General features: G+C 34.3%; 1 protein-coding gene across 1 annotated transcript; it reads left to right on the top strand.

Moving 5' to 3' along the window:
• Nucleotides 1–3,956: 3,956 nt before the first annotated feature.
• On the top strand, nucleotides 3,957–9,012 carry LOC122282669 (probable sulfate transporter 3.4). The gene is made up of 14 exons (XM_043094642.1): nucleotides 3,957–4,030; nucleotides 4,223–4,562; nucleotides 5,161–5,209; nucleotides 5,324–5,531; nucleotides 5,891–6,062; nucleotides 6,555–6,620; nucleotides 6,728–6,841; nucleotides 6,950–7,066; nucleotides 7,184–7,310; nucleotides 7,424–7,710; nucleotides 7,840–8,030; nucleotides 8,245–8,330; nucleotides 8,429–8,505; nucleotides 8,606–9,012. The coding sequence occupies exons 2-14, from the start codon at nucleotides 4,227–4,229 to the stop codon at nucleotides 8,747–8,749; spliced, it is 1,974 nt and encodes a 657-aa protein (XP_042950576.1). The 5' UTR covers nucleotides 3,957–4,030; nucleotides 4,223–4,226; the 3' UTR covers nucleotides 8,750–9,012.
• The last annotated feature ends 2,230 nt before the right edge of the window (nucleotides 9,013–11,242 follow it).

Genomic DNA, 11,242 nt, shown 5'->3' with positions numbered 1-11,242 from the left:
ACCTGCATATTGCAGATTGTGCACTAGACAGATCGATCGAGGATCTGATCAATAAGGTTGGATTGGACAGATACCATCCTACTTTTTTTTTGTTTCTGTTATTGTTTGCTAATGCATGTTTTAGTCATTGCCTTGATATTAATGTTTTAAACTGATAAATTCGCAAAGTAACAAGCAAGTAGCATTAATAAAAACTACAAATTAAAGATCATGATCATGATGATGATCTACACGTGGAAAAAAACCATTTGAGAATGATCATGACCATATTGCCTTAAACGGCGCTCGCTTGATCTAATATCTTGAAGTTCAATAATATAGTAACTGGCCGGCCAGGTTTTCCATATAGTAATATTAAAGCAACAAGCAAGTAGCAATTATAAAAACTGCCATATATGTATGACAACTTTTCACGTGGGATAAATTAAGCCGTTGCCTATAGATTCGTATGCAGCCACTTCGACTCTTTAACTTTAATAATGCAATTGCGTTTTGGAAAATGATAGCGCGATACCAAATATGTTTCATTCATATATTTTTATTTTATTGATTTTTAAATTTTTTTTATTAATGATTAAGTAACTATATACCAGTAAATTTATATTTTTTTAATGATTAAGGATGTTTAAAAAATCCTTAATACTAATGTGCATATTTATTAATGGACATTTGATAAGTACCCTAACATGATCGTCTCATATGGCATTCTTGCCTTGGCTAGTGCTTCTTGTACTGTACTTTAACACTTGATGGATAGCTGGCCTTTCTAGCTTCTTTCTTATATGCGGGACGGAAACGTACAGGAGGTCTAGTCCTTGGCCACGCATGGCCTCATAGACAAAGACATGATCTTATAAGCAAGGGTCCTTTGATCTGCTTCCATTAATTTATGGTATTAAACTTTTTCGATATACACTATATAATTTGGAGCAACTCTCTTTGGGGGACTTTAGAGTATTATAATGATTCATGTAATTTGTCATATTTAAATCAAAAAGGGATCTTAAATTATCAATATATAAAGAGATAAAATATGGTAAAATCACTTCTACAATATATAGAATGGCTGTCGTATATAATTTATATAAAAAATGTTTGTTACAAGAGATTACATAGGATAAGTATGAGATATGCGGTTTCACAAGCCTAGATAATATTGTTAAGATCATCATCATTTTGATGAGTGTTCAATAATATATATATTAGACATCGAATTTTCAATTGGCAAGATCATGATGATGATGAAATATATCGATGTTTAGATTGCTCTTTATCCACCAAGTTGTCTGCATGGGGCCTATTAATTTGTTGGCTGATCTCCGGTTCCAAACATACCAGCATTCTCATATCCCTTTTGAATTATATATATCAAACTCATCTTGTATTAATGCGTTGCAAACATGCTTAGCGCCAGCAGTACTGCCTTTATCTTCGAGGATTACATTAAATACAATTTCTTTACGTACGGCTCGTGTTACTAGTAAACAAAGTAGCTCATCTTAGTTGATTGTGGGTCTAAATTATGCTCCTTAATAAGCAGAGTTTCCTCTCTTTAACCACGATACTCGTTGCCCACCCTAGCTTATGTTTTCACTGCAGCATGAATGAGAATGAGACCGATGATATAAAAGAGAAGAGAGAAGGGAGAAAAGGAGACTGTAAACAAAATTATGTGAAAAGGAGAAGGAAACGGGGGGAAAGGGGAGAGAAGAGCAGGGAGATATGAAAATCGAAAAAGGAGGAGAGAATGAGAAATGTGTATTTAAATATAAAAATAGAAAAGGTAGATCACATGATATGCTAGGTGGTGTAGGTGTTGTGTAGGGTATGAGACTTAGTTTAAAATTATTGTAAAAATAAATAAATAATTTTTTTCATAAGCCACTATTAACTATTCACATTATAAAAAATATCTATATATTTTATGAAAAATACTCTCATCTTATGAAAAATAATAATGTGGCATGTGACGTGAATAGCCGCGGATTTGTAGCCAAACTCTCTTATTTTTGCATCTTTGATCCCTAGCTAGATGCCAAATAGGTACATATTTGGTGCTTTGCCAAGTTATAAAAAAGGAGGGAAAAAAGATGGCTTTATATTGACGTATGTACGTATACGTAGAAGACTCACAGGCATAATATTCTTGACTTTCTATGGTACTGCTTGATTAGTAACCCTTTTTGTAGATTAGCTAGATACCAGCTATAAAAAAAATTAATGAAAAAGTGTGAAGTAGCTTCAAAAAAGAAAAAAGAAAAAAAAAAAAAAGGAAAAGGAAAAATGAGGATCGAGTAAAAGCAAGCCAAGTGAAGAATAAGTAAAGAATCTTTTTCAACGCAGTAAATATAGAGCATCAATTGGACGGTCCCGATTGAACGGCCTACCTCTCTGTTCAACAGAGAGTCAGGATCCAAGACTGGAACAAATTAAAGGTTTTATTACAAGTCATTAAAGTTACAAAATCAATAACTATACAAAGAAAAATTCTAAACATAAGCACACATACTATACATTATATATATATTTTTTTCTTTTATCAAATGTTTAGTATATGGATAATAAGTAGAAGAATTTAATTATTTTATAAAAAATAAACTCAAAAAAATAATTAAAAAATAAAAATAAAAAATAAAAAATATGTGTTATGTGGGTTTATGTGTAGCAAAGCTCTAAATTTTTTAGACAAAGAAGATTTTGAATCAAATGCAGCTTTGATTTATAAGAAGAAGAAGAAAATTAAGCTATAAAATCTATTATTATAATTTTTTTTTGGCCGTAATTTCGACAGTTACTGAAAAAAAAAAAACCTGAAACTAGAAAGATGATCAACTGATCAAGAAGGTTGGCTTTTAATTAATTATTACTAAAGTAAATATAAAAATTAGTTAATAAAAATCTGTCTATAACTTAATGACCTGATGGCATATTATTTAAATTTTTTAAATAAAAAATCTGAATTCAAAACCCCAACCCTTTTATAAAGAATGAATAAAAATCTGATTGCTTTTGATTATTGGTTATCTACCATATTAGAGCAATGTTATATACAGTCGTAGAATTACAAACGCCGCATAATCGCTTTGAAAAAGAGTGGGGTCTACGATTAAAAAGTTAATTTTTTTTCTCATATAAGTCCTATATTAATTTATTTTTTTCAAAATAACTACACATCACTTACACAACTACGACTATAAATATCATTTCTCATTGTATTAATATGTTAGGCAATGCCCTGACAAAACGCACCAGTAAAGTGCAATATTGGAGCGGTTTCAGCTTTCGGCCTGCTTGGTTTAAGGCCAACCCAGCAGATTTATTTCTTATTCCATTGCATTTCGTTGGAAAAGAAAGATCTTACATTAATTGACCATACGAAAAATTCGGCGTACCGATCTTAGAACATTGGTAGAAAGAAGAAAGGTGGAAAGATTGAATTTAACTATATTTTATTTTTTAATTTTAGTTGTTTTTAACAATTCTTCGTAAACGGGATGATAAGCGTAATCAAAAGGGAGGATACAGATTTACGATGTGTAATTATTTTATTTGGAAATCAAAGCATGCTGATGGCCCACAGATATTCCAACTTCCACCCTTGCAAATATATGTCACTAAAGCCAAATCGGAATCCAAGAGTGTTTTTTATGACCCACCGTAGTGATGTGCACTGGTAATGACGGCTCATCCCAATGGCCCTCCCTCGTTCCTTTGCTCCCCATATACATATTATATATATATTTATATAAGTTTTGTTACATATAAATAAAATTATGTATTAATCTATATAATAATATTGATTCTTTCATATTCAAAATTTAAATTAATATTATTTTTAATAATATTTATTTTTTAACCAATCATATTAAATTAATACATTATATTAATACATATTTATACTTACAACTACATTTTTCCTATATATTTTTCTGGCAAAGTCTCTATAAAAGAAAACTATCTAATCATCGTTCAAATCAGACTATAGTGACCAATCTGACCGGGACACTGGCAAATTGCAACCAACTGCTCGGTAACTAACATCCTCCTCATGCATACATACATACACTCCTTTGCTCTCTCTCTTCACCTCTGGTTCTAACTTCTATATAAGCCTCCATTTTCTTCCTTTTCTTTCAACACTTCCTGAGTAGTCTTGTTTAATAGTTTCAAATTATAATACCATTTTCGATCTTCCTTCAACATCTGTGCTGCTCATTTGCAGAGAAATGGGTGTCAACTCTAACAGAGTGGAACACCTTGCATGTCCAGAAACCACTCTGAGAATACATGCAGAGTTGGTGGCAATGCCACCCTTGCAAATCCACAACGTTTGCTTGCCACCAGAGCAAACCACTTTCCACAAACTCAAGCACAGGCTCACCGAGATTTTCTTCCCCGATGACCCACTTTACAGATTCAAGAATCAAACATGGTTCAGGAAATTCATCCTGGCTCTTCAATTTTTCTTCCCTGTGTTTCAGTGGGGGTCTGAGTACAATGTTAGTCTTCTGAGGTCCGATGTCATATCTGGCCTGACAATTGCTAGCCTGGCTATCCCACAGGTGAGACAAAGAATGAAGCTTTTCCCCCTCAACACCCTCTCCCTCCGTGTATATCTGTGTGTGTGTGTGTGTGTTTTGGTTGTTGTCGTCGATGATGCTTGTCATTCAATGAATTAAGCTGGTGGACAAAGCATTCTGAGTTGGGTTCTGCATATATTCCATTTGAGTTGGATCATATGATTCTATGAATTGGGTTTCCCAAACTTGTTTGTTTGTATCGATGTAACTAATCTTCTACTTAAGCATATCATCTGAGCTTTGAACATGATTTTCGTCTTTACCTCTTCAAGCTATAATTTTATTGTCCATCCATATGGTTATACCTTTTTTTTTTTGGAATTTAACACATTGCACATGTTACAATATGTAGCTCCAATAAACTTATTTTGGTCGAGACATTTGGTGCTTATCAATATCTTTAAAAATTCAAAAGACAGACATGATTAGAGTGTCACAACCATATTTTATTTGTGCCATATATAGTCATTCTTTTACAAGGATTTTTTTAAAACAATTCCAGTACTTTTGGTACGAAGAACGTCTTTTTTTTTTCTCTCTCTTTCTCTCTGGGGATCTAATCTAGTTTGTATTATTGCAGGGAATCAGTTATGCAAAGCTTGCCAATTTGCCAGCTATAGTCGGGCTATGTTAGTATCAAAACCTACCCCATTTACTTACCATATAAATGTATTAATTAGTCAGCTATGTAAATATATTTTTCAAATCGTAAATTAATGAGAACTTAACCGGGTTTCATGCAGATTCAAGCTTTGTGCCCCCACTGATATATGCCATCCTTGGAAGTTCCAGACATCTTGGCGTTGGCCCTGTCTCAATAGCATCTTTGGTCATGGGATCAATTCTAAGCGAAGAAATCTCTCCTAATGAAGATCCAATTACTTACCTTCAATTGGCCTTCACTGCCACCTTCTTTGCTGGTGTATTTCAGGCATCTCTAGGTCTATTAAGGTACCAAATTCTGCAATTCCTAAGCTCTTTTATTTTGTGGTTCGATATTTCTTATAATGTCACATATTTTTCTTTTCTGAGTCAAGATGATAGCGACCGTGTCAAATAATGTAAGACTCCGACCAAAATTCAACGACTCCTCTTCTTCTTTTCAAAATTGGCTTTTATTTTAATCTTCATAGTGGATTTGGAAGACAAGTCCTTGTAACAAAGTTCATTAATAACACCAAAAAATATTACATCTCTATTTTTTTTTCTAAAAGAAAAATAAACACTTTAGAAATTAATAAATGGAAGAGAATTTTTTATCTCTCTAGCTGAATCTTTAGTTGATTTTGACTTGTGGTGACTAATTACAGGTTAGGTTTTATAATTGATTTTCTCTCAAAGGCAACTCTGGTTGGGTTTATGGCTGGTGCAGCAGTCATTGTGTCATTGCAACAGCTGAAAGGATTGCTCGGAATTGTCCATTTCACTAGCAAAATGGAAATTGTTCCTGTCATATCTTCTGTTTTGAAGCAGACAGATGAGGTAGGACACATCGCCAAGACCAACTGAATTTAACCAAACCAAAGTGGCACTAAGTCTGGAAATTGAGGAACAGAAACTCATGTAGTAAATTTTTTTTATTTTTTATTTTTTTTTAGGGGAAAAAAACAAGTTTCCTGTTGGTACCATATAGAAATTAATTCTGTAAAGCAGAGAGTTTTTAATATATAAATCCAAGCAACCTAACCAGAGAAATAATGACTAGAAGGGCTGGTGACAACTTACTCTGTTGAGAATCATTACATACACTTTTCAATTATGCAGCAATTCCATTCGATGAAAGTTTGGTAAAGTTTGTTTCTTTGTGACAAGCTTTTGCAGTGGAATTGTCGAAAATATCAAAATAATTATTCTTTTTTTAATTGAAAGAAAAAAATATTTACTGAAACCAGAATGATACAAAAGAAGCATATGTATTCTACTGATATTATTCTTATTCCAATTTTCATCGTCAATACTATAATTGATGTGCAGTGGTCTTGGCAAACCATTGTAATGGGTTCTGGTTTCCTCCTCTTTCTGTTGACAACAAGGCATATCGTAAGTGTTTTGTCGTTGCCCTAAAAACAATATCTATTATTATGTTTAATTTATCAATTTATTCTGTTTTCCAAGATCATAATCCTTTTTTTTTCTTATCAACACAGAGCATTAGGAAGCCAAAGCTTTTTTGGGTCTCAGCAGCAGCACCATTAACTTCGGTTATTCTCTCGACCCTACTAGTTTTCCTCCTCAAGTCCAAGACTAAGGAAATTCCAATTGTAAGTTAGTTTCTACTGGTATTAGCATTAGTACTCAGGGAATTCCAAATGGAAGTTCTTTTTTTACTACTTTATATTGATCTTTCTCTTCCTTTCGTTTTTTAACAGATTGGCCGCTTGCCAAAGGGACTTAATCCTCCTTCACTAAACATGTTATGCTTTAGTGGCCCCCATCTAGCCGTCGCTATCAAAACTGGCATCATAACTGGGATCTTATCTCTCACTGTAAGTTGTGGAAAACTACCATTTACTACTAAAACAGTTATAGTTGTGTCATTATGACTAAGATATTTATGAACCGAAGTAATGTTCCAAAATTGTTTTCTTTTTCTTTCTTTACAGGAAGGAATTGCTGTGGGGAGAACGTTTGCAGCTCTGAAAAATTACCAAGTCGATGGAAACAAAGAAATGATGGCTATTGGCCTTATGAACATGGCTGGTTCATGCTCCTCATGCTATGTTACTACAGGTACTTACTAAAACCTTGAACCTTCTCATATGGCCCTTTCCAATTTGTGCTGCCATGTGGTAATCACAACAGTTTCTAAGAACATACATATATGTTTTTAATTGATATTTCAGGATCGTTTTCTCGATCTGCTGTAAACTATAATGCCGGAGCTCAAACAGCAGTGTCTAATATAGTCATGGCTTCTGCTGTGCTTGTGACTTTGCTGTTTCTCATGCCACTGTTTTATTACACTCCCACTGTCATCTTGGCGGCCATCATCATAACAGCTGTGATTGGGCTAATCGATTATCAGGCTGCATACAAGTTGTGGAAAGTCGACAAACTTGATTTCGTGGCTTGTTTGTGCTCCTTTCTTGGTGTTCTTTTCATTTCAGTGCCAACAGGTCTTGCCATTGCGGTGAGCTTTTTACTACTCCCATTAGAATTTTTCACTCTCTTGTTATCCCTGATTAATTATGACAGTGTATTAGAAAAAAATAAGTGAAATAATGAATAATAACAATAAGGCCATGTCTGCAAAATTCAGGTTGGAGTTTCGGTTTTCAAGATTCTCTTGCATGTCACCAGGCCAAACACCATGGTTTTAGGGAATATCCGTGGTACTCAAATATACCAAAATCTCATCCGGTACAGAGATGCTTCAAGGGTCCCCTCGTTTCTCATTCTAGCTGTTGAGTCTCCCATCTACTTCGCAAACTCGACCTACCTGCAAGAAAGGTCAGCTCAATTGTGCACAATCTCAGGATACTAAATGTTTTGTCCTAATCAATCATAGCCGAGTTTTATGTATATATAACTTTTTGGATTGTGAGGTTCCTAGCATGCATAATCAAGCTATCTTTGGTACAACATAGTTTTTGGCAATAGAAGGGATACACTAAGCATTTCCTTTAACTTGTGGATCTCTTGCTGAGTGAGTTTCTTGTCACAGGATACTAAGATGGGTTCGAGAGGAGGAAGAGTGGATAAAAGCAAATAATGGGAGTACATTGAAATGCGTAATTCTAGACATGACAGGTACTTCAGTTATCCAAACTTGAATTCATGCCTGTGAAAACCATTATTCTCGTTAGTTTTCTTGCACATTTGGCTTAAGAATTTATTATTTTTCTCAGCTGTGACAGCCATAGATACAAGTGGTATTGACACAATATGTGAAATCAGAAAGATGCTGGAGAAAAGATCACTCCAGGTAAAAAGTAGTTACGGTAGCAATGACAGAAACCTCTAATTCAAGAAAACATTTTGGTTAGCTCCAAATGGTTCTCATTCGTTTACTGCTTGTTATGTAGCTTGTGTTGGCAAATCCTGTTGGATCTGTAACGGAAAAGCTAGATCATTCAGGAATCTTGCAGTCCTTCAAGTTGAATGGACTCTATCTCTCTGTTGGAGAAGCTGTGGCCCATATATCGTCTTTGTGGAAGGCGCAGCCATGAGTTACGAAAGGGGTTCTATAGCACAATGGAAAGAAACGAAGATATACTAAGATACGGCAACACTTTGCAAATTGTTGCAATCTAGGAAGAGTTCTAGTCGGGAACTCAGGAGAGGAATTTTCTTTTGTTTTTTTTAATGGTTTCGGCTGTGAATGTTCATGCTTTTTATTCATACTTTTGTATCTTCCTTTTTACAAGACACGAGGAATGCTACGATCTTCTCAGAAAAAATTTTGAAGTTCAAATTTTTGCATTTCACCAAATTCATATTTACGGTCGATGTCATAGATTTATTTTCTTGTTTCAATTTTGAGAGTGATTTCCATTGGTGATATTTTTATCCTCGTGGAAGAAAGCCTTGCCACAGCTATGCAGAAAGCTAGTCTTCCAAATGCTTTCAAAGCATGCCACCAAAAAGGGGAAAATAAAAACAATGATGAGAGGTGAAGAATTTATCATATCTACACGCCAACGCCAACTGATCAATCAACTTTTGAAATGGTGGAAAATTCTATTTATAAGTCGGTGTGAATAACACACCTAGCAAGGCAAATGTGAATACTGTGTTCAAAATATTGACTTGCAAATAGAATAACTGATCTAATAATTGATAGACAATTTGATATTAGGGCAGTGTGATAGAGTGAGATGATGTGGTATACATAGCATAACCCATTAATTTTTAACCAACTAGTGAGGTGTTTATTCCACCAAATGGTCCCATGATCAACGAATAATCAATCACGTTTGCTTGATCCCCGATCTACTGGCAAAGACAACCAACAAGGGCTCAATGGATAATCTACCCTTTATTTGCCCCATCATTTTTCTACAAGAACGGATAGCTTGGTATTTTCAATTCTCACATCTAATGATGCCGTTTGGCGTAGAGGTTAAAATCCAGCACGATCGTTCCCTTGACATTACATTACCAAGAGTAAGTTCATTTGCAGCCCTTTTACTGAGTGCAAGTGGGACTTGTGCATTGTGCATGTCTAACATTAAAGTACGACGCCCCGCTTAGAGCACTAGCATTAAGTTATTTATCTTCATCTTCATCTTCAAATTTGAAAAATCTGTCCTTAAAATCATTTGCATTGGTTTATGCATATGTAAAATTATACATAACTATAAACAATTATTCTTTAAAGATGAAGACGTCCTTTTCATTCTTCAAATATTATTTTTATTATTCTTTTCTCTCCTCTTTTCTCTCACCATCCAAACAGCTCTCTCTTTTTCTCTTTTCTCTCTCCATCCGAACGACTCACTCTTCTCCTCTTCAACACCCATTTCACCCCTCTCTTGTTGCTCTGTTTTCTCTCTTGGACACCCATTTCAGAACCACTCTCTCTCGTTGCTCTCTCTTCAACACGCACATTTAAGAAAACCACTCCATCCCCTTCTCCTCTGCTTTGCTGCACCAATGCTAAAAGGTTGGCTCAACTGCAACGCCTACAATTTTTTGGTAGTTCCTTCATCAACAGCGGCCTCTTCTCTGGCCCAAAATGTGATTTTGTGCAAGCTATTTGTGAATTTGTATGGAAAAAATTTTCTGTGTTATTTCCCCTTATTAGAATTTTTTAGAGTTTTCTTTTAATTTTATTTATGTGATTGCCCCTAATATTGAACTGAAAATAGAGATACATAGAAAAAACTGGTTTGGTTCTTCGGTTTTTTAGAATTTATTTATTTATTTATTTATTTAATGTGATTGCCCCTAATATTGAACTGAGAATAGAGATACATAGAGAAAACTGGTTTGGTTCTTCTTTTTTTTCCCCTAATCTTGTACATGCTTTTAGAGTAGATTTTTTTATTCCCCTGATCTTGTACACAACTGGTTTGGTTCTTCGATTTGGCTTGTCAAAGCTTTCCATGGATCAGTTATATGTTCAAGCTATGCCATATTCATCGCCTCAGATGTAGTGTAATGTGGGCAGGGTTACACTATCATTTGGATGGAACACTCTGTTGGTGTGATTTAACTTTTTTATTTTTGAGAGTAGAAATTCACATGTACCACAGTTAACTATCTATAGAAAATCTAATTGTTTGTTGTGTGTATTACTCATTGATTGTAGTTAGTCGAACAATGTTACCTACAATAGAGCTTACAATGTATCAAATTGTAGATTATTTTCATATGCATTTATGGGTGTGTATTAACTATTCTCTAGCTACAGTACAGTAGCATTATAAATGGTGACAGCAAATCATATGAAATGATGGAGTGAAATGAATTTATCCACGTACTTCCCTAATCACTAGGCAAAAATATAAGAAATATGCCACCAGATCACCAGGCAAATCATATGCAAGAACTTTTGTTGAAAAAGCAAGAGAGAAAGAAAGGATATCGAACGAAAGATAAAATCTAGTAATTAAGGAGGCCTTAAGCCAAATGACTAAAGATAGGAGGACTAGTATGATGGAGAGAAGAGAACCACAATTAAAGTATGAGAATGAAAGATCTGAATTACTAATTCTTAA

The sequence above is a fragment of the Carya illinoinensis genome, chromosome 1 (assembly GCF_018687715.1).
Source record: "Carya illinoinensis cultivar Pawnee chromosome 1, C.illinoinensisPawnee_v1, whole genome shotgun sequence".
Taxonomy (NCBI): domain Eukaryota; kingdom Viridiplantae; phylum Streptophyta; class Magnoliopsida; order Fagales; family Juglandaceae; genus Carya; species Carya illinoinensis.
This window is presented reverse-complemented; position numbering and strand designations above follow the sequence as displayed.